The sequence below is a fragment of the Zonotrichia albicollis genome, chromosome 25 (assembly GCF_047830755.1).
Source record: "Zonotrichia albicollis isolate bZonAlb1 chromosome 25, bZonAlb1.hap1, whole genome shotgun sequence".
NCBI classification, from domain to species: domain Eukaryota; kingdom Metazoa; phylum Chordata; class Aves; order Passeriformes; family Passerellidae; genus Zonotrichia; species Zonotrichia albicollis.
This window is the reverse complement of record NC_133843.1, coordinates 5136312-5159976: the sequence shown is the minus strand read 5'-3', so window position 1 is coordinate 5159976 and position 23665 is coordinate 5136312. Positions and strand designations below refer to the sequence as shown.

General features: G+C 40.7%; 2 protein-coding genes across 5 annotated transcripts in view; one reads left to right on the top strand and one right to left on the bottom strand.

Moving 5' to 3' along the window:
- Positions 1–23665, bottom strand: part of MTOR (mechanistic target of rapamycin kinase) — a 73366-nt gene that overhangs the window by 41653 nt on the left and 8048 nt on the right. For 2 of the 3 annotated variants that reach the window (XM_074558318.1, XM_074558319.1), the window contains exons 11-29: positions 23232–23476; positions 22251–22466; positions 20064–20269; positions 19468–19590; positions 19061–19150; positions 18881–18973; positions 18261–18395; positions 17805–17934; positions 17353–17603; positions 16472–16513; positions 15306–15392; positions 14559–14726; positions 13043–13155; positions 12434–12596; positions 12086–12178; positions 11302–11448; positions 10377–10519; positions 9630–9792; positions 9374–9519 (exon numbers count right to left, since the gene is read on the bottom strand). In XM_074558318.1, the coding sequence (XP_074414419.1) occupies positions 9374–9519; positions 9630–9792; positions 10377–10519; positions 11302–11448; positions 12086–12178; positions 12434–12596; positions 13043–13155; positions 14559–14726; positions 15306–15392; positions 16472–16513; positions 17353–17603; positions 17805–17934; positions 18261–18395; positions 18881–18973; positions 19061–19150; positions 19468–19590; positions 20064–20269; positions 22251–22466; positions 23232–23476 (2754 nt within the window). The remainder of the gene's footprint in view (positions 1–9373; positions 9520–9629; positions 9793–10376; positions 10520–11301; positions 11449–12085; positions 12179–12433; positions 12597–13042; positions 13156–14558; positions 14727–15305; positions 15393–16471; positions 16514–17352; positions 17604–17804; positions 17935–18260; positions 18396–18880; positions 18974–19060; positions 19151–19467; positions 19591–20063; positions 20270–22250; positions 22467–23231; positions 23477–23665) is intronic. The other variant, XM_074558321.1, reaches the window with a different exon arrangement.
- ANGPTL7 (angiopoietin like 7) lies at positions 380–8571 on the top strand. Of its 2 annotated transcripts, none has more exons than XM_074558322.1 (5): positions 380–1130; positions 3123–3226; positions 3564–3758; positions 5750–5948; positions 7054–8571. In XM_074558322.1, exons 1-5 carry the CDS (start codon positions 752–754, stop codon positions 7221–7223), a joined length of 1047 nt encoding a protein of 348 aa, XP_074414423.1. In that variant the 5' UTR covers positions 380–751; the 3' UTR covers positions 7224–8571. The 2 variants fall into 2 exon arrangements, with proteins under 2 accessions (XP_074414423.1, XP_074414424.1); XM_074558323.1 differs by having other exon boundaries at positions 381–1130; positions 3126–3226.

Below are 23665 nucleotides of genomic sequence, written 5' to 3'. Positions count from 1 at the left end.
TGGGGTTGTAGTAGAATTTATAGCAGCCAGGGCTACCTTCTAGGGAGTTAAATTAAAATATCCATAGTTACATAAACAGTAGATTTTAGAGTAAATCCTTAATTTTTAGATGTTCAGAGTATAATCCAGTCTCATCTGGCTGAGATGGCAACTTCCCCTCCTCTTTTATATCTTTTAACAGTTCAGAATTTTAGTATAGCACCTTCCTTGAATTTCTATAAACTCACCCATTTTGAACAGCCCTTTCACATTCTGGGTCTCTAATGCTCTCATGTTATTGAAATGCCAGAACGAGTCACCAAGAGGGCTCCAATCCAACAGGCAACAATTGCTGGAAATTCTTCTCATTTCCAAGCCCTCTCCTACACCCCTTCAAGACAGAACTGAGGGAAGTCTCTCCTGCTCTCCCCAACCTTTCCTGGCTGAAACCTGTTCCAATTTCACCCTGTAAATACCTGATATGACCAGATGAACTGGGAGGGGCCAGCAAGCCCTTCATGGTTTCAGGGGGGTGGAGGTAAACAGAAAAATAGTATATAAGATGCTTAGAGACAGACTTCCAAAGTGCATAGGCTCTGACAGGAGGTGTCTGAAAAAAAAAAAAGGAGCCACTTCCTCAGGCTCCACCTTCAGAGCCTCACTTCATTGGAAGCAAGGAAGGTACCAGGCTGCTGCAGGAAATTTTACACCTACCCCAGCTGCATTCAGCCTCCTGCAGTCAGCTGGAAGGTTTCTGTCGCTGTAAGCAAAAATGCCAGCAAGACCCAGGGCTCAGCTGGCGTGGCTCTGCATTGTCACTGTGTCTGTGGTGATTCACCCAGCCCTGCTGCACAAACCTCCCAAGAGGAGGATGAGCAATGGCAACGCGCAGCTGAAGATGCCAGGCTGCTGCGAGGAGATCAAGGAGCTCAAGCTGCAGGTAGCCAACCTGAGCAGGATGCTGCAGGAGCTGAGCAAGAAGCAGGAAGGGGACTGGGTGAACGTGGTGATGCAGGTGATGGAGCTGGAAGGCAGCACCAAGCAGATGGAGTCGCGCCTGGTCGACGCCGAGAGCAAATACTCCCAAATGAACAACCAGATTGACATCATGCAGCTGCAGGCAGCTCAGATGGTCACACAAACATCAGCTGGTAAGGAGGGAGCCACCAAGCTCCCACAGACACCTCTCACTGCACACTGAATGCCTGCTTCCTAGGGCTGGCATGTCCTGCTAAGGTAGCAAGTGTGCACGCTGAAAAATGCTGCTCAGGCAGTGACTCTGAGCAAAGCAGCTTGAATTTCTTCATCTGTATTTTTATGTCTATGTCTGTGTATAAGCAGTGCAGAAACTGAACAGATATTGCATTTCTACAGTGAGGAATTCAGTCTATATTCATTTTCTGTTATATATTTCATTTTCTGAGCACTACACTAGCAATCCTAAAAGAAGGGGAGCTGGCTTGGGAAGGGAATGGCTCTGGCAGTAAAAACCTCTGAGCTCACAGCACTGACAGGGGACTAGAAATTGTTAAAACAATTAGAAATGCTCTCCAGGAATTACCAAATATTTGTATCTTTAGTATCTTTATGACTATCTCTGAACCAGAGTAAAAAAAAAAAAAGAGTTATCCATTATTTTTGAATGATAATTCTTAAAAATTCAAGGCTGAATTCTTAAAAATTTAATCTACAAGGCTGTAGATTGAACACAAACTGTGATATAGAATAAAACTGTGATTTATACCTAGCCAGACCACAGTTAAATTCTTCAAAATTCCCTTCCCTGAGGGAAAATGTCACTGCACACAGAGATTGCACAGGCCTGTACCAAATGTGGAATGCAGGTGCATTTTTAGGTCAGCTACCTGTAAAGGCACTTCTAGAAAAAAGCATCCTCTTTGCTGACTTTTCTCTTCAAATGAAATTCACTGCTAAGAGCTTAAATTGTCTCAGTCTCAACTGGGTTTGCCAACAGACTTCATTTTTTTAGCATTAAGGAAGAACTTCTAAATCTATTTACTTAATTCTTCCTCTAAAAGGAAGGAAATTCTTCCTCTAACCACCTGGTTAGTTTTGACACATTATTATTTAGGCCTTTAAAAAAAGTTATGCCATAACAAGGCTCTTTAAAGCTGAAGAAAAAACAGTTAAACACAGCAGAAAGTGGCCCAGAAAGTATTTAAGACAGATATTTCTCATCTCACCAGGTAAGAGACATTTTTGAAAGCATCCTCTTTGCTGACTTTTCTCTTCAAATGAAATTCACTGCAAAGAGCTTAAATTGTCTCAGTCTCAACTGGGTTTACCAACAGACTTCATTTGGATTTTTTTTTTACATTAAGGAAGAACTTCTAAATCTATTTACTTAATTCTTCCTATAAAATAGCTCCACCTGGTTAGTTCTGATGTGTCAGAACTAACATTTATTTACAGTAGGCCTTTAAAAAGAGTTACACCATAACAAGGCTCTTGAAAGCTGAAGAAAAACCAGTTAAACACAGCAGAAAGTGGCCCAGAAGGAATTTAAGACAGATGTTTCTCACCTCACCAGGTAAGAGACATTTCTGAAAGCTGTCAGACATTATAAAGCCTTGCTTCAGCTCATTTATCCCCCTCAGAATAGCTCTGCATTTTACCATCTCCTGCACCAGGAGGAAAAGGCTTTCACAGCCTGAGTGCAGTTAAAAATCACTTTCTCTGTCACAGATGCCAGTGCAGAAAGGGCTGAACAAATAAATATTCCTCATCCTCAAACCTGGCCAACCTGCTCACAACTCAAAACAGGCTCCTCACAGCAGGCTTGGCCATTTATTGGATCAATCTTTATCACTGACTAAGGAGTTAGCAAATATACTTTCCAGCACAGACACACAGTGGCAATAAGAAAGCAGAGATGTCTTTTTGCATAGCAGAGGTTAAAAAAAAATTAAAATAAATAAATTAATAAAAATCATAAAATCCCAGTATTTCAACACCTTTGCCAATGCATACACTCCTCATAATGAAGCCATTCCAGGAAAACATTAAACTTTGCAAAGCCTTCTTCATTACTCCTTGTACTACAAACTAAAATTTGCAGAAAGTACCTTCACAGAAGATGAATTCCTGCTGCTCATATTCTCATTTTCTGGTTCTGATTCAAGTAGATGCTGTTTATGACTGCTCATCACTTTACCAGAGGAACTACAGAATTTCTGGTGTTTACAAGTTACCTCCTGATGAATTTTTGGGAATTCCAGATCTGGAGGTAAGGCAATATTCAGTACACAACGTACATTACACGTCTTTTAAAACATAATCAAGAAATTATTGACTTCAATAATTTCATTTCAGAGATGAAAAAAGCACACACTAAATTTTGGCACCCTGCACTTGCCATCAGCATCTTTATGTAAGCAAACTTAAAATGATGGGAGGAGTGTATTTATATTTAAGAGAGAAAATAGAAAAAGGCTTTATCTAATAATTTTTTTGCCATAGAAGTTTCTTCGGGTTGTGAAATCTGTAACAATGCCTTGTGTTGAGAGAGCTGAACCTTCCTAAGGATACTGACAAGTGCCCACTGCCTTTTTTTCCTGTTCCAGGTGTTCTGTGACATGGAGACAGATGGAGGAGGCTGGACTGTCATCCAAAGGCGCAAAGTTGGTTTGACATCGTTCAACAGGGACTGGAAACAATACAAGGAAGGATTTGGCAATATTAGGGGAGATTTTTGGCTGGGAAATGAAAATATCTACAGACTTTCAAGACGCCCCACTGTCCTGCGAGTAGAGCTGGAGGTAATGAATGAACTCTTAATTTCAGCAGCAAAAGGCTTTTTTATTCCCCAGCACCAGATAGCATCTCCTGTCTTTTTAGGATGCCCAAAGAATTTGCATGCTTTAATTACAGGCAAGAGTTTGCATTGTGTTACCCTCAATTTCCTCAGTCTGCTCAAGGCTTGGATTTGACTTAGACTGGTTTATAGCTTCATTTTATATACTTTATATACTAGTTCATAGTACAATATCTTTGAGGGATGGGATCTGTATAAAATGAAAGGCTTAACTGTTGAGTTTGTGAGGTCCCCAGGACGAGGAGGTGAGAGATGAGAAATCTGACTCCATGTTCTCAGAAGGCTGATTATATTATATTATATTATATTATATTATATTATATTATATTATATTATATTATATTATATTATATTATATTATATTATATTATATTATATTATATTATATTATATTATATTATATTATATTATATTATATTATATTATTATATTACATTATATTACATTACATATATCATATAATATATCATATCGTATCAGCTATACTAAAACTATACTAAAAAATAAAGATACAAACAGAAGGCTTAACAAGAATGATCATGAAAAACTCCTGACTGACTCAAAGTCCAACACAGCTGATGGTGATTGGTCATTAAGTAAAAGCAATTCACATGAAACCAATCAAACATGCACCTGCTGGTAAACAATCTCCAGCCACATTCCAAAGCAGCAAAACAGGGAGAAGCAAATGAGATAATATTGGGTTTTTTTCTGAGGCTTCTCATCTTCCCAGGAAAAGAAATCCTGGTGGAGGGATTTTTTCAGAAAATATGATAGTGACACTTAATATCTAAAAGTCACTGTATCAGAGAGGAAAAATATTACTTGAGGCAGCATGCCAACACAAGGATATTGAATGCAAGAGCTACACATCAGGTTTCCTACACATTGTACAGCACCAGTGCAGATAAAACTTGGAAATTTTATCTTGTTTTCAAGTTTTATCAAGTGTTTCATGCCTTGCTCTAGAAAGTTCCTTTTCCTTAACAGAGCAGTTTCTGCAGTCTCAGACAGTAAAAATACATGTATATAATCATGGATGTTGGAATCTTTTTCATAACTGCTCTTACAGCACTGATTTCTTCTCCCTGTTGTGGGCAGGACTGGGAAGGCAACACACACTACAATACCAGCAGTTCACCCTGAGCAATGAATTAAACAGCTACAGGCTCTTTGTGGGCAACTACACAATCTGTTTCCTACACATTGTACAGTACCAGGCAGATAAAACTTGGAAGTTTCATGCTTTGTTCTGGAAAGTTCTTTTGCCTTAACAGAGCTGTTTCTGCAGTCTGAGACATGTATATAATAATGGATGTTGGGTCTTTGTCATAACTGCTCTAACAGCACTGATTTCTTCTCCCCTGTTGTGGGCAGGACTGGGAAGGAAACACATGCTATGCCCAGTACGGGCACTTCACCCTGAGCAATGAAATCAACAGCTACCACTGTAGGGAACTACTCTGGAACTAATCTGTTTCGTACAGATTGTACAGTACCAGGCAGATAAAATTTGCAAGTTTCATGCTTTGCTCTGGAGAGTTCCTTTGCCTTAACAGAGCAGTTTCTGCAGTCTCAGACAGTAAAAATATATGTATATAACCACGGATGTTGGGTCTTTTTCACAGCTGCTCTAACAGCACTGATTTCTTCTCCCTTCCTGTGGGCAGGACTGGGAAGGAAACACACGCTACGCCCAGTACGGGCACTTCACCCTGAGCAATGAAATCAACAGCTACAGGCTCTTTGTGGGCAACTACACAATCTGTTTCCTACAATTTTGTACAGTACCAGGCAGATAAAACTTGGAAGTTTCATGCTTTGTTCTGGAAAGTTCCTTTGCCTTAACAGAGCGGTTTCTGCAGTCTGAGACACGTATATAATCATGGATGTTGGGTCTAACAGCACTGATTTCTTCTCCCCTGTTGTGGGCAGGACTGGGAAGGAAACACACGCTATGCCCAGTACGGGCACTTCACCCTGAGCAATGAAATCAACAGCTACAGGCTCTTTGTGGGCAACTACAGCGGCAACACCGGGCGGGACTCCCTGCGCTACCACAACAACACCGCCTTCAGCACGAAGGACAAGGACAACGACAAGTGTGTGGATGACTGTGCCCAGTTCCGGAAAGGTAAAGCACAAAAAATGTCACTGGTGGGTAGAATGAGACACACAGAAGTGATTAGGTGTTGCTCTGGATTAAAACCCTCCATCAGAACCAACTCCTGTCCTTCAGCATCACCTTAAAGCTTCTCCACCAGAGGGAAACCTGAGGAGCAGCCCCTGTTATGGGGGGAAGCTCCATCCCAGCACCACCAGAGCTCCTGCAGGCCTGCACTTGTCCCCACAGGCCCAACTGCAGCACCCAGCCAGCCAAAAGTGTCTCTGGGGTGAAACAACACACACCCAACCAGCCAAAAGTGTCTCAGGGTGAAACACCACACACCCACAGCCAAAAGTGTCTGTGGGGTGAAACACCACACACTCCACAGCCAAAAGTGTCTGTGGGGTGAAACACCACACACCCCACAGCCAAAAGTGTCTCTGGGGTGAAACACCACAGGTGCCACTATCTGGTTCAGCACCAAGGGCCACACAAGCTCAGGCACACTCCATCTTAGGCACCTGTAATTCTTCTCCTGTGTTCACCTCCATATTCACTTGACTTGTGATCTTTATTACAACCCTATTATTGTGATCTTTATTACAACCCTATTATTGTGATCTTTATTACAACCCTAATACAAGCCTCTAATTTCAGAGGTTGTTCTCTTAATTTAATTTAGTATCTTTGAGTTCTATCAAAGATAAGTATCTTCATTACATCTTGCTTTTAAATTTCCCCATTGTGTCCCACACAACATATGCAAATAAAACTGCTGATCTCAGTAAATACTCAGAGAGTTCAGGAACTTTTTGAACACCTTAAGATGCTCTAGAGCAAATTACCCAGATTCATTTTCTATGCTAATTCACTGAGTCAGAAACACATCAAGGAAATATTCTAAGAGGAGTGAGCAAATAAATTAAAAGCTAGTGGACTAATTTGACTATAGAGCTGTAATGCCTTCAAGTTCCTAAATATCTATGTGAAGTTTTAAACTTATCTGCAACCTCAACTATTACAGCCCTCTGCTCACTGTCCTCCGGAACAAGTAATAATCATTAATATAAATAACAATGTGAATACAATTACTATAAATTAATGTCAGGAATCTCTTATATTTCCTGACAAGGTGGATATTGGTACAACTGCTGCACAGATTCCAACCTGAATGGGGTTTACTACCGCAGAGGAGAGCACACCAAGAACATGGATGGCATCACCTGGTACGGGTGGCACGGCTCCACCTACTCCCTCAAGAGAGTGGAGATGAAGATCAGGCCAGAGGATTTCAAACCATAGAAGAAATCAATGTTTGATTGTACAGCTCCATGACTTCACCATGCAAAAGGTGGGCAACAAACAGCCAAATGATGTTTTATTTCATCCAATACGTGCAACAGCTACGTACTGGTGATGTACACAAACACTGTGACATCAGTCACAGCCACCAGTACTATCAGGACTCAGGCTTGTTTCCTCCTCTTCAGGCTCTTTCCAAAGGGAAAAACATTGTGTTAGAGTAGCTTAGAACTGAATGCACTTCTAGCACCTTCAGAAAAGCCATGGGTGTGTTTTCACTAGCAGTGTGATTGCTGGGTTGCCTTAGTACTATTAACCAGATAGGCAGGGACTGAAAAGCAAAAGCCTCTTGGCTTCCTTTCCTTCAGTGTCTGGAGCAAGCACTGCTAAGCAACTTCCTTCAAGAAGTACTCAAACCACAAAAGTTATAGACTCATTTCAAGCCAGAGGAATCAATCAGAAGTGCCCCTGATGCACTTTTCTTTAGTAAGTGGCTTACTTTCCTACAGAAGAACAAACAAAGCTCAAAAATGTTGGGTTAATTTGCATTGTCCAGATTCTCTCCTGACCTTTTACTGCCACCTCCTGCTGCTGCCTCAAATAATCCCCACTGAAGGCTGCCCTCAAAAACAGTAACACTGGAGGAGGATTTGTCCCATGGGCCCTCCAATGTTTATTTCTATCCACACAGATCACCTAAATGCTGATAAACTAGAAAAACAACTTCCTGGGCTGTTCCCAACCTGTGTTCAGGTTAGAATACAAACTTGCTGTATATCAGTAAGGCTGAGAGTGAGCAGCAGCTTAGCAAGCCAAAAAACTCAACTCCAACACTAAAAACCACTGTACCCATGAGCAGAACACCAGTACACACCAGAGAATCCCCAAGTGCCAAAAGTTATTTCACTGTAAGGGAATGTTTGCTAATACAGAAGATTGAGGAGTATCAAAATCTGTTTCAGCTTCCCAGGTGGAAGTTACCTAGAGATAGTCTGTCAAAAATAGTAAACTTCTCCCTCAGATAACATAGTGATAAAGATAACAGTTAAAAAAGAATGAGACTCCTCCTATAGCCCTACCATTGTTTGAGTGTGTTGGAAAATTACCATTATAATTAAGATATCTATTTTTATTCACCTTGAAGAGAGTTTGAATCTAGATTAGGTTGTTCAGTCCTGTGTGAAATGGAAGAGAAAGATGTCTTGGGAATTTACATATGTTTGAATATTCATAATGCAATTTTCAACTGTGTGGAACTATAATTGGAACTATTTTAACTGTGGTCTAGAATGGATTTTTAAAGGTTTCTAAAACTTTTTTCATTTCCAATAAATTGTTTCATTTTTAAGTGTGCTTTATGTCAATTCTTTGATCCTTAACTTGCTTTTTGATACACAAAAAAACAACTGCATAAGCAACTGAGACAAGAAAAAAATACACTGAATTCTGTATTTTTCTCAATAACATGAGGCAGAATGAAGGGTGAAAAAATAAAATAGAGGAGGAAAAAATTGGAAAGCGCAATTCCAAGGAAGTAGGAGAGTTGAAAAATTCACTGCATAAAGTCAAAGTTAAGTTTTTGCTCAACCAAAATCAATTTGTTCAACTCAAATAACTGAGCTAACATTTCTGTGATACAGAATAGAGATTCACATTTTAAAACATGTAGTTCAGCATCAAATCCTGTGCTGGTTATCTCAGGCTAACATCTGTGTCACTGACCAAGCTCAGAAACAACACATCATTTATAATATCTTCTATCTGACAGGAGAGCAATGAGCCCTATCTAAGCTAAATCAGCAGAATGTGATGAGGAATTTTAATTAAGAACTTCAACTTTTCTGACTTATTTATATGCAGGTATAGAAATCTGTTTCATTTAACTGCAGCCATTTCATGACATTCCATAGTGAATGGAAGGGTGAGAGAGGGGAATCAGAACTTTTTCCAGCAAAACTTCCCTGGGCTTCTATCATAGTTTTAACCACAGAGTAGAAGGACAGAACTCAGCAGCTAAAATTGCACATTTTCAAGTAGTTTAACAACATCTTGTGGCAGAGTGAAATCCTAAGAACTGCCTAGATTAATCCTGGTGGTATCTTAAATTGTAGCTACTGCAAGAGCAGAAATCTCACCAGTTGTGGTCCTACCTGATAAGAGACTCCAGAATGGCTGGGGTGGGACCCTTTTGAAATTCCAGCTCTTTGTAGTGAAGGGCTTTGGCATAAGCTCGACATTTGGCAGCTCTTTCCCCCAGAAGGACAATGCCATTGTCATCTCTCAGAGGCAGGGGGCCCTGGGAAGGACACACACACCAGAAACAGGATGAGCATCACACAGCCATGAATTCCACACAGAAGAACCACCAAAATAGCAATGGAAGGGGCTGCCCAACAGCATCTCTACCTTGTCACTGTGCTCCATGAATTCTGCCAAGTTCAGTAGGGTCTGAGTGACTTCTGCAATGTCCTGAGAAGTCAAGGCCAGCTCAATGCTTCGGATCAGCTCATCCTGCTGGTCCTCGTTCAGTTCAGACCAGCAAGAAACAAAGGCAGCATTAAAGAGGTCTCTGGGGAGGAACACAAAACAGTGTGAGGTGGGATTCATGAGAAAAAGTCTGTTTGACAGTGGGCTCACCTTCTTACCCAAAGAGAGCTAAAAAATACACTTACATGCCTGCCTGCAATAAGCAGTGATTAGTTTTGATAAAGCTAACTTCATTTAAAAATATAGAATAGGCTGGTATACTACAATAATAGAAATATTGTGCTATCATATGCTATCAAAGCTTCTCCTAACATGCTGGTTGTAATTAACCACTGCAGTTTATTCCACTCAGATGCATTTTTATTCCCCACAGTAAATACTCAATACAAATATTTCATATTCTGCTGTTTTTCCAGCTTCATTTATGTGCATTACCTTCTTTCTGGACTAACATGCAGAATTTCAATGAAAGATTTTGTGCACATCATGGAGCAGCCAACTAGGAAGGGTGAAAATGAAATCAAGCTGTTGGCTCTTTGATTTATGCCAAAGCAGGAACTGTCTCTATTTATGAAACCTAAGAGCTTCTAAATAACTTTCTTTTTTCCTTATAATATCTGGCTTCCATCTGCCATTTCAAATGATAAAAACCCAGAAATTCTGTACCGAGCCATGGGATTATAGGCCTGAGCCAGGGCCCAACACGAGCGCAGGGATGGTGAGGAAGAATCTTTCAGCAGCTCCAAACTCAGCCTCCTCAACCATTCCAACCAGTCATCCTTGGAAACTCTTCTGGCTGCTCCCCAGGCCTGCAGTACAAAGGAAGATAATTCACCAAACAAAGCATTAATTATCCAAGAGCACAAGAAATCCATCAGCAGGCAGCATTACTTCCTCACAGCTCCAAAGCACATGCTGAGAATTCCTTCTCAATTTCCTGAAATCCATTACCTTTACCAGATAATCTGCAGTACTTAAGTCTCATGACTAAGAAATCTTCCCTAAATGTATTCCTGCCATGACATAGCAAGTATTTAACATGAACAATCCTTTCTCTGCAAAAACACACATTGAGCTGAAGACATTGTTGAAACATCAGCTTAAAAATACTTAATGCATTTAGAATTACATTTTTAAGTCCAGCATTTTCAAACCAATCCATCCCAGTACTGAACTGTGTGCTGCATGCATGTACTGTTCAAACTAGCCAGTGCTTAGCTATTAAGTCCTGCCTTCAAGAAAATATAAAACTAGGATGTAAGAAGAGCAAAAGCAAAACTACAAAAAAATAGCAGAGGCTTTGAAAAAGATGTCTCTATTGGCAAGAGATTATTCATTGTGACCTACAAAGTCTTGTTCATACTTAAGCAAGTGTGAAGGTTACTTCACAGCCTATCTTAAAAGTTGCTCTGCACCTTCTAATTCTAAAGAGTCTCAGACACTACTTTGACTTCAGTTTTGTACAGAAGAGAAAAGCAACATAAAAGCAATTTAAATAAATAAAGTTCAGATGCATCAGACAAAACTCTTTCAGTGTGACACATCAGCTCCCTTCAGCAGCAAATTCACACTGTGAAGGCTCTGGTCTTACCTTCTGCAGGTTGATGGTGCTCACATGTAATTTCTTCATGGGACCTGTTTCCACAGGACCAGTGGCTGAAGTTTCTCCCTGGTTGCTTCTCAACATTCGATGCTGATAAATCAGGGGATCCTCCTCTTCATCAGCAAGAGTGTAACCCTACAGGAATTGGTTTACAGTGAAGATCACACTCACACATACAGAAGCAATTCTTGACAAGCCAAAAAAAAAAGAGCACTTGCAGCAAATAACCATGTTTTGTTATAAGGATTACACCTTATAAGCCAGAGAACTCTAAACAATATCCTTTTGCTACTCAAGGTAACTGTCAAGAACTCTCAGCTCCTAGTATAAAAAGCCAAAATAATGTACATTGAAACAAGCACTATTGCCTATTTGACTTGTAAACCAGTTGTAAATTGTAAACCAGTTACTAAATTTTTAAAATGTAAGACATTCCACAGAAAATACTGAGATAAGGTCTCCTCAAATCCTGAAACTATGGGAAAAATAGGATAAATCCACATTTAAGAAAAGAATAGCAATGCCACTGGCTATAAGTCTAAGTTCTTCCCTAGAACTTGCCATGATTTTTCCACAGGAAATATTTAATATCAGTAGACAAAAAATTTCCCATTGTAACCTCAAAGTTGCATTAAAAAGCTGCACTTCAAACTGAAACAGAGCAACAACCACTCTTCATTTTATGAGTAAATCCAGGTGAAGGTTCCAGCTACATCTGTTTCAACATGACAATATCCCAAAAGTGCAAACAACTGTACACTTGTCAGCTTACCTTCACAATCCTGCAGATGAGCACATCATAGCGTTGATGGTTAATTCTGTGTCTCACCAGGACTTTGTTCACCATTGGGATAAAAATCTGGTACTGTAAAAGGGAATGCATCACAAACTTGTTACTCAGTGGCACCAAGAGCAGTAAAATTCCATCTCATTGTTTCATTGATGAGAAACCAATTCTGACAGTTTGATTTCAGTAGCTCTCAATTCCAGGAACAACTAAGAGAAGAAAAATCAGTTCTCTTAGAAATGTGTGAATACATTACAAAATTTCAAATTTAAAGCCTTGATCTCTGGGACAGTCACACCTCCTGTGAGCTTTCAAGGCAAAGAATAATGTTACCTTCTTTCCCAGCTGGAACACCAGAGAGGAGAGGGTGTCCATGGCAGTTGTTCTCAGCTCAGGGCTCTGATCCAGTGTTCGCACGATGGGGTGAATAATCCGCGACGCGTAATCCGTGAAATCCAGGGACTCTGTCAAGCGATCCACTGTTTCCAGAGCAGCTCTTAAGTCAGAGAAAAAACAGGGAAGAACTTATCTCAGAGTGTCAAGGAAAAAAATAAGAAAAATTATTAAAGTGCTCAGTCCTCCTAGGATTAATAACAATAGGAAAAACAGGTCACAGAACTCTGTTAAAGCAGCTCGTACTTGCAGGACAGTTTGCAAGTGACTAAAATACTGGCAGGTGAGAATCAGAAAATTTAAAAAACCCCAAAGAAACAACAACAACAAAGAAACCCAAACCAACCAACCAAAAACAACCAAAACCCACCAAGAAACCCAAAAAATTAGTAACACTGCTGTAATGTCCAAACAACCTTCCACAGGTTTAACACAGAAAAGCTGAGGAAGGGACTAAGAAGTATTTAATTGTAAATGTTCAGCTACTGCAGAGCTTGGATATCACAGGTAAAACTACAAAGAGAGGGACTGCAAACCACCAGCACTTACTTGCGAGCCACCACAGGGACATCTGGGGCATCAAACAGCTTTACAATGGGAGGTAGCAACAAATGAAGGTAATCATCCAGGTTAGCTCCAAAGAGCTGGATTGCATTAAGGAGCTGGAGAGAAAAATCACAGAAGACTAGAATGTCAAAGGGTTTGAATGGATCTTAAAGATCATCTAGTCACAACTCTCCTGCCATGGGCAGGGACATCTTCTACTAGATCAGGGTGCTCAAGGCCATATTCAACCTGACTCTGAACCTTGTCAATGTTGGGGCATCCACAGCCTGTTCCAGTGTCTCACCACCCATGCAGTAAAGAATGTCTTCTTAATGTCCATCCTAAATTTCCCCTCTTCCAGTTTGTACCTGTTACTCCTTTTCCTGTCACTACAGTTCCTGACAAAGTCTCTCTCTGGCTGCCCTATAGCTCCTTTCATATCTCCATACAACCTCTTCCTCTCCAGGCTGAAGAGCCCCAGCTTTTCCAGCCTGTCTTCATCGTGGAGATGCTCCACTCCTCTTATCAACTTTGTGGCTTCCTCTGGACCTGCTCCAACAGTTTCATGTCCTTCCTATGTTGAGGACACCACAGCTCTACATAATGCTCCAAGCAGGGTCTCACAAGAATAGAACCGAGGGGGAGAATCAAATCCTTCCACCAAAAGGACCCAGTGGATAAGATCAATTTTAAACAAGTCAGTATCTGTCACCACATTTCTCCTCACAGAGAAAAGCAAGGCACAATTCTTCCCAAGAATATTTCTGGGTTTCACATTCTCTGAACCTCAGAGAAAGGAAAAACCATTCTTATCATTCGCTGTGCCTGTGCTGTACCAAATCAGAATGCAATATGGAGATTGTGATAGTGATAGTGAAGTGATGGTGTTTTGTTTCCTTGGTCTATCAGAGCCAAGTGTGTGTGTGTGTGTTGGGACTGTTGGCTGATAGTCACAAAATTCTGTACAGTTGTGTGCAGAGTTAAGTGCTTAGCAAATTCAGTTTATATGTAATATAATATATAATCTATAATATAATATATAATATATAACATATTATATATAATACATAATATAATAGCTGAGCATGGCAGGCTGGTGTCCCAGACATCTTTTACGGAAAATCCTTTCCTTAGGGTTTTTCGTCCTGAGAAGCTGAGAAGCCTCAGGAACAAAATGTAAACATTGATTATCTGCTGTGGGATGCAACAGGTGCATCTGGGAGTGGTCTCATGTGGTTGTTTCTAATTAATGGCCAATCACAGAGAGTCTGAGCCACAAGCCTTTGTTACCATTCCTTCTTATTCTATCCTTAGCCAGCCTTCTGATGAAATCCATTCTTCTATTCTTTTAGTATAGTTTTAATATAATATATATCATAAAATAATAAATCAAGCCTTCTGAAACATGGAGTCAGATCCTTTTCTTCCCTCATCCTCAGACCCCTGTGAACACCATCACAGGCTGGGAACACCTGCCTGGGCAGTGCCAGAGCTCAGCAGCCCCTGCAGCCCCACTCACCTTCACAGACACAATGCGACCCTGGCTGTTGTCATGCATGAAGACCCGTAACATGTGAGGGATGAGCTGAGGCAGGTAAAGCTTGAATTCACCTCCTAGAGCTACCACAATCTGCTCAATAAGTAGGATAATTGTGCTCTGTATGGAGTTGTTCATAACCCAGAAGTCCTACAGAAGAAAGGAAAAAAAATAATTTCAGCAGTTCTTCAGCTGAGCTGAAGAATTCCAATTTCCTGAATTCCAATTACAGGAAAAGCAAGCTGTAGGAGACAGTCTGTAGATAAATTCAAGATTGCAAGGAAGGACTATACTTTCTGTTATTAAAACATGCTGCACTTCCAGTACATTTATAGTGGTTGAAAATAACCTCTGGAAAACTGATTTTTTCCCTAATCCTTCCACAAGTTTCAAACATCTAGTGAAAATTATGTGAAATTACATCTATTTATGAACTCCAGGTATCTCCTGCTAAAACTGTTTCTGAAAGTAGTAAATGCACAAAATCCAAGTGCTGAAAAGAACTCAGTCACTATCAGAACTTGAAGTTACACTTATTTCAGTTACCACCAATAATGTATATTGTAACTTCAAATAAATGGTATTTCAAAATACAATTATTACTTCAAATACATGCAACTCTGCACTTCATATGAACTTCTGAAGTAGCTGATACTTTTGATAAGTTGTTTGAAAAAGACTGAGCACCTTTCTGTGACAGTAAAGCACTGGGATAAAGATTGCACTCACTCTCATCAGGGTGACAATTTCATCCATGTAGGGCCGAATGTGACTTCTCACAAAGGACACCAACATTCCCAGCTGCTGGAACAGGAACTGGAAGGAAGAAATGTGTAATTGTCAGTGTAGCTTATCCAAATATTAAAGTCACTGGGTGAAGAGTTTCACAGGCAATTACAAGCTTATTTATCAAATAAATAGCATGCACAGCTCCCATCTGCTCAAAATCTGGGGCTAAATTCTTGGCAGCTCAAGGTCAATAGTTTGGGTTTTGTGGGTTTTTATGGGTTTTGGGTTAATTTTTATTGTTGTTGGTTTTTAAGAGGGCAGTGGGAAGAAAAGTGATTTTGGGTTTCCCCCCAGCTTGCATAAAAAGCAAGCTCAAAGCCCTCAGACAGTCAAGCAGACAAACAGGGGTTTATAAAGTCCCAGCAAATCTACAGTGTCAGAACAGACTTGCAAGCACACACAGAATCACAGAGTGTTGTAATTTATGTTTGAAGGGTGCTTCCAAAAACTTAGCCCCTGGTCTTTTCCCCCTGCCTGAAAACCAAAGTGACACACATTTTAAGATACTCCTTCTGTAATTTTTCCCATCCCCTACAAGATATATTGGTGAAAAGTTACTGGGGAACACAGTTAGGTCCTTGCCAGAAACACTGCATTTTTTTAAAGGATGGTTGATTACACCATTCATTCTTATCACCAAGAATTTTGACTTAGACAATTTTATTTGGATACTCTATGACAGTTTTGCAATTCCTTTCATCACAATACAATTTTAAACATCCAATTGTGACAACGAATTTACTCTTTAAATTGGTATGAAATCATGTGGGTTAAACTGTCCATGTAAAATTGATGTAGTCTATTTTGTCTCAACAAAAACCATGAAAATGTAAGTTATTGTCTACTAAATTTCATTTCTTCATGCAGTTTTTGAAGACTAGAGTCACAAAATATAACATGGAGCTCATAAAAAGAGATAACACTTTTGTGAGAACTAAATAAGAAATAATCTCAGCTTCTTTGGTGAGAACAGTACGCATACATTTATATTGTTCAAAGATGAGTTTTGAGCTCCTGTACTGTGCCTAATTTTTAGTGTAGTGAGAGGATGCTTACATACAGGACAAGGACCTTCCTCTTTTAGGCTTTATGTCACGCTTACCCACCTCAGCTCTTCTCCCCAGTACACTTTCACCATCTTCTTTTACCTGAAAATTTTTAAACAGAGTGTGCACAAGTGCATAGCTTTCAAGCAAGTTAGATCAGTCAGGTCTAGAACCTCAGACAACCCAGACATGAGGTGTTTTCCTCACAATCTGAGCAGTAGTTCAGGCTGGGAGAAAACAGCAGTTCTATAGCAGAGCAGGGATTTCAAGGCAGCACCTATGAACCACAGCAGCAATAACAAGTGCAAACTGCTCTTCACACCCCAGAGCTTCTGGCTGCCTGAAGAAGAGCCTTGGCAAACAGCAGCCATCTCTGGTTAGGTGAGCCTTAAGCCCATTATCTTCACACAATTCTCATTTTCCTTCTATAACTGTAAGTTAAGTGGGAAGGAAGAGAAAGCACTGCTGTGGAATCACCACCCATATTGCTTTAAACGTTAGCAGGCTGTATCAAATTGATTTTTCCTTCTCAGAGATGAGCCAAAGTAAATGACTGCACCAGAAATTTGAAGAATCTATCCCTATTATTTAATAATACTGTTTGCCACAGAGTAGTAACACAGATCAGTGGAAGATCTGGAAGCTGCACAGATGTTTTTCTGAACAAGAACAGCTTGGTGAAAACACAGAATCAAACACTGGCCCTTCCAAGGATTATGCTCAGAAGCAACCATTTCAACAAAAAGCAGAGAAATTGTTTGCACTGGGCATTCCAGTAATTGCTCACAGAAGGGAAAAAGCAAAGCTGAACCTCATTTCTGCAGTGTGCTTGGCATCAACACACAACACAGCAATGCCCAAAGCCAGCCAGAGTCTCTCCAAGGAAATGGATTTTTATTTTCACAGAGTGGAGCAGCAGGAGTGGTCCCTGGCACACTCACCTCTCGGATGGCACCGTCACACACCCGGATCACGTTCAGGAATGTTGGCATGACCTGGGGCAGGAACTGCACACACTTCAGTCCAAGAGATTTGAAAATAAAGGTGATGGCCTGGACTACCATGGTGTGGTGTTGGGACAAGGATTGGTCTCGGAAAATTCTCATCAGTGCCACCATAGAGACAGCTGGGTAGAACTCATCCAGAGGGAGGTTGCCCATGTTCACCAACATCTCACTGGTGCTGTAGTCAGCTAGGAGAAAGAAGGCAGTGTCATGAGCTAAGCCTTAAAAGATCTTGAATAACTTTCTTTCTTCAGGAACACCTAGGTGTAAGTTGAAAACATGTACACTAACAATTCTTTAAGAAGAAGAGACAAACTGGTAACAAAACAGTCAAGATCTGTTTGTAAATGATAAAGCTGTCTATCTGAAAGAAACTGAGATTAGCTTACAAGAATCCTGGCTGGATTTGGACTCTGAGAGGCTAACAGCTGAAGCATCTCGTGACTGATCGATCATGCCAATGTTCACTTTGTGTTTGTAAGGGTCCAAAGCACCCAGCAGCCCCAACACACGAATAGCCTGAAAAGACACAAAGAAAATCCACCAGAACTTCATCACTAAGGCCAAAGACAACACTCAAACCCCCATATTTGAAAAGATCCTGATGATTTAAGAGGCAAGATCTGGAATGGAAGTGACTGCCTGGAAAAAACAGTGCTTTCCATCCAGCTTCTAGAAACCATTGCATTAACACATGCACTCTCTTATTTCTGCTTATTGCATTTTGCTCAGTCACAGCAACATTCTCTCCCTCCCTGCCTCAAATCTATGCAAGCACATTTATCTGGCACCTCTTTCTTCTCAAAGAGCTTTGCTAAGTTTGTGTGATAGTTTCATGTTCATACCTCTCTGCGGGTGCCCTGGTTCTGCTCAGTCTTCAGGAAGTTCAAAAGCACCTCCAGCAAAGTTGGATATTTCCTGTATGGTTCTACAACATAACCAGTGCTGGCCACAAGCTGCCCCAGTGTCCAAAGAGCCACCTGCAAAGATGAAGCCCAAAGAAGATTAGTTTTGAGCAGGGAATTTATTATGCCTTCTAATACATCAGTCGTTCAACTTCTCTAAAGTTTCTTTGAGCATTTAAGGATCCCATTGCAAATCACAGTCCATGGTTGGAAAGCCTCTTATAAAAAACATTTTTCTATAAGCAATAGTAAAGAAAGCAATAATTAACAGTATCTCAGGCTGTCACAATTGCTCTCACTCAGAGGTACAATTCAAATAAACATTCAATTCAGTGAGTCCAAGCATTCCAATAAAAACAGCTTTCCTTTCCTTCTTGTTTTTCCTCTGAACTATGTCACAACAGGCACTGTAAACCCTCATCTGTGTACCATGACTACAACTCCACCAGAGACTTGAGTGATTTAAATTTCATTTTAGCAGCTATGATGGGATGTGTGGACATTTTGTTACAGCTATGGTCACATTTATGGTCAAGTTTAACACAGTTGTAAACACTTACTTGTCTTTTAGCCAGCAGGGATGAGTCCTGTAGCATATCCATAATTATAATGAAGAGCTCATCCACCCACTTCCTCATCTCCAGCCCACTGACCTATTGAAAGACAAAAATTCATCCTTCATTTAGCATTCCCAAAACCCTAACAAGCATGGCAAAGAGGTACCAGCAGTATATCCCTACCTGTGCCAGTTCCCCTATGGTAGCCAGGACATTGTTAATCACACCTGGATTGGGATCTGGATCAGGATCTTTCAGCTTCACAATCAGTGCCTGGTGAATGACAGTGGGAGAAATCAGAATGTGTTTAAAGAATACTCAAAATTATCTTTCCTTTTGTTACACCTGACCCCACAATCATAGTAAGAATTTCAACAGTAAAAGAAACTTGAGTGTCATAAACATTATGCAAATCTGGAATTAAATTGGGCTAAACTGTGCTTTCCTGTGAGTAACATCTACACCACTTGTAGATGTACATTTGTTTTCTTTCCTGCTATGATGAAGCAAAAGAACTGTAACTCCTGAGGGTCATGAAACCACTTGCTGTCACTTCAGTCCAAAGTCAGCAGGAAATGTAGAGACTCTACCTTCAGGATAGGCTCCATGTAGGGACGGATGAGGCGTGGGGCGTTGGAAACCAGGTGACCCAACATCCTGGCACTCTGCTCTTTGATCCTGCCAACACCACTGTGCTCCAGCTCTGTTAGAATCTGCACAGGAGACAATGCAAGCAAGCAAACCAGAAAAATAAAGGCAGGTAAAAATTCTTTGCATTTCTTTCTGTCACAACTCAGTATTTGTAAAGGCTGTTCTATGTTTCACTCCGTAAATTAAACTAAAATTAATTAGCATAAAAGTGATGGCCCTAAAATCTGTTCAAAATCTTTACAAAGAGCATTCACCCAAAAGCACCACACAACATTCTTCCTCAACAGAAATGGAAAGCACTCTGGCAGGATGACAGGGGTGAAATAACAACTGCTATCCTTCCTTTCCCTTTTAATACACCCACAGAGCTTCAGTCCAACCACTGATCATGAGAAAGATCTGCTGAAACCCACTAAGCTGGGCAATAACTCTTCCCCCCCACTCTCCATGCAGTTATAGCCCAGTTCTTTAACACCACCTTAGTCTCAACATCAATGACTCTGTTTTCCCTGCAGGAATCCCTCCTCCTCCTCACCTGGATTAACATCTTTCTAAGGAAGGGCATGACAAAGGCAGGGTTCATGCTGCTCAGGCGCCCCACAGTGCAGATGGCCAGCTCTCGGATCTCAAACACTTGGTCATTCAGGGCCACAAACAGAGCTTGCAGGTTTTCAGCCTGGGCAAGGTGAGCATCAAACCGCTCATCCAGAGAAGCCAAGACGCAGAAACGTATATCAGGGTCTGCAAGAACACATTTATTTCTCTTTAAATGCACTAAATTCTTGTCACTTTTTTCGCCTTTCCTCAAAAATTCTTCACAACAGCTTCCCCAGAGCAAGACACTATATCAGTGTTTCACACACAAAAACCACGACAGGTCAGCCCAGAAATCTCTGTGCTGCTCAACATGCCCCAATAACCAAGTCAGCACAGTGCTAATCTCTTGCACCTCTAAGTGTCATTTTTGGATCCTATGTGGCAACCTGAGTTCAACTGAAAGAACAAAGAAAAAATCAAGAACAAAGTTTCAACAAGAAGGACCAATTCCCTCCCAAACTACAAAATTTAAGGCTGTGACCCAGAAGAGCAGCAAAAGGAGTCTCAGCGCTCTGCTTAGTTCAAAGGATTACCAAGGGCACATCTGGAGCATTTTTTGCTAGTGTTCTATTAATACCTCAAAAATCAAAATGTGGAAAAAGAAATTGGGAGACTTTTTTTTCTAATTTACCAAGAGTGACAGATTAAGTTTAGTGACAAATATGTTCAAATTCTATTACAAAAAAATTCAAGTACAAAGTTTCAACAAGAAGGACCAGTTCCTTCCCAAACTACAAAATTTAAGGCTGTGACCCAGAACAGCAGCAAAAGGAGTCTCAGTGCTCTGCTTAGTTCAAAGGATTACCAAGGGCACATCTGGAGCATTTTTTGCTAGTTTTCTATTAATACCTCAAAAATCAAAATGTGGAAAAAGACATTGGGAGACTTTTTTTTCCTAATTTACCAAGAGTGACAGATTAAGTTTAGTGGCAAATATGTTCAAATTCTATTACAAAAAAATTCAAGTACAAAGTTTCAACAAGAAGGACCAATTCCCTCCCAAACTACAAAATTTAAGGCTGTGACCCAGAAGAGCAGCAAAAGGAGTCTCAGTGCTCTGTTCAGTCCAAAGGATTACCAAGGGCACATCTGGAGCATTTTTTGCTGGTGTTCTATTAATACCTCAAAAATCAAAATGTGGAAAAAGACATTGGGAGACTTTTTTTTCCTAATTTACCAAGAGTGACAGATTAAGTTTAGTGGCAAATATGTTCAAATTCTATTACAAAAAAATTCAAGTACAAAGTTTCAACAAGAAGGACCAGTTCCCTCCCGAACTACAAAATTTAAGGTTGTGACCCAGAACAGCAGCAAAAGGAGTCTCAGTGCTCTGCTTAGTCCAAAGGATTACCAAGGGCACATCTGGAGCATTTTTTGCTAGTGTTTTATTAATACCTCAAAAATCAAAATATGGAGAAAGAAAATGGGAGACTTTTTTTCTAATTTACCAAGAGTGACAGATTAAGTTTAGTGGCAAATATGTTCAAATTCTATTACAAAAAAATTCAAGTACAAAGTTTCAACAAGAAGGACCAGTTCCTTCCCAAACTACAAAATTTAAGGTTGTGACCCAGAAGAGCAGCAAAAGGAGTCTCAGTGCTCTGCTTAGTTCAAAGGATTATCAAGGGCACATCTGGAGCATTTTTGGCTAGTTTTCTATTAATACCTCAAAAATCAAGATGTGGAAAAAGAAAATGGGAGCCTTTTTTTTTAATTTACCAAGAGTGACAGATTAAGTTTAGTGGCAAATATGTTCAAATTCTATTACAAAAAAATTCAAGTACAAAGTTTGAACAAGAAGGACCAATTCCCTCCCAAACTACAAAATTTAAGGTTGTGACCCAGAAGAGCAGCAAAAGGAGTCTCAGTGCTCTGCTTAGTTCAAAGGATTACCAAGGGCACATCTGGAGCATTTTTTGCTAGTTTTCTATTAATACCTCAAAAATCGAGATGTGGAAAAAGAAATTGGGAGACTTTTTTTTCCTAATTTACCAAGGTGTAAATTAGGTGTAGTGGCAAATACGTTCACATTCTATTTGTATTTGTAACATCATCCCCTGCTCACCTTTTAATGATAAAATTAACACGTGGTAGGAGAGCCCCTTTCTCCGAATCCCCCACTAACCTGGGTCAGTTATTCCAACCACAAGCAGCTTGCTGAGGACATCAGCCACGACCTGCACTGCTGTCTGACTGACCACGTGGGCATGGCCACTGATGAGGTGGATGGAGGGCGTGAGCAGGCGGGAGCAGGTGCGGGCGGCCTCCATGCGGATCTCCTTGTGCTCGCTGTTCAGGAAGTGATCCGCGCAATGCCGAACGAACTGAGTCAGGGAGTGGCCTGAAAAGAGGAAGATGGCTGGTTAAAACACAGGTTTACACCTCAGTTAGCAGTTTTACCAGAGAATAGGAGGTTAAAGACCATGCTCCCAGAATTTTTCTGCTATTTGTACTCTATTCCAATGTTCCAGTTGTTTCTTTCCCATATGCCCTTGCCCCCTGCTTCCTTATTTCACCATAAAATCAGGGGGTTTTGGGAAAGCTGCAAAAGGCAGGCTTCAGAGACAGCAGAATTGTGATTAGAGCTAAGTAGTAGCCATAAGATTGCTCAGCAGAAAAATTATGTAAGAAGCAGAAAAGTAAGAACAAATAGAACATGGTCTGTGTATTAATGTTTGTCTAGAATAACTCCTTAAGCTGCAGTAACGTATCTCTAGCAAGACAATATCTCGCTAATATCCAGCAAGATATTAGGATGGTTAAAGCTTAATAATGGAGCTCTGTGCATTGTGTTTTAAGGCTTACAAGCAGGTATTGTATTCTAAATAAGCAAGCATGTTTTTAACCAAAGGTATCTGTGCTTATAGTGGTTGGATGGAGCTACTGTCAATGTGCTTTTGCTTTGTGTGATTGGTCAAAAAACTTTTAAAGTGAGTTGTAACATTAAGTTCTTGGTCTGCTGCCTGGGACGTGAGCTGCTGGCTTCTTCCCATTGTCATAACTATGGAATGAGACTGATGCTGGAAAACAAAACAGCTCAGGGCAGTTCCCAGCAGTCCTGTCCTGTTGGTGATTTGTACAGCCCCTGGCTGGTGACACATCTCACCTTCAAACTCAAAGCTGCCGAGCGTGCGCAGGGCGAGGGTGATGCTGCCCACATCACTGGCCTCTGGGATGTTGGTGAGACTGGGGGAGGCCAGCTGGTGGGCAAGGCCCTTTGGCATGCCTGGATGTCTCAGAGGTTTGTGCATCAGAACAAGAGAGAGCATTTTCAGCAGCCCATCCTGGATATCCTTCTTCAGCTGTGGGATCTGACGGCTCAAGTCGTACAGCACGGCTGTCAGAGCAGGGCTGAGGACAAGAAGCAAGCAAAAGTCATTAGAAAAGGAACTATGACATGCATATTTCATCTTTTTGTTTATTTATGCTTTTGCCAATCAGAGATTGCACATGAGAGCAACACCTGCCAGCAGAGCACAGAGTCCTGTGTGTGAACTAAGGCATGAGGTGACCTTCCTGTATAAACTGGGTGAGCAAAGT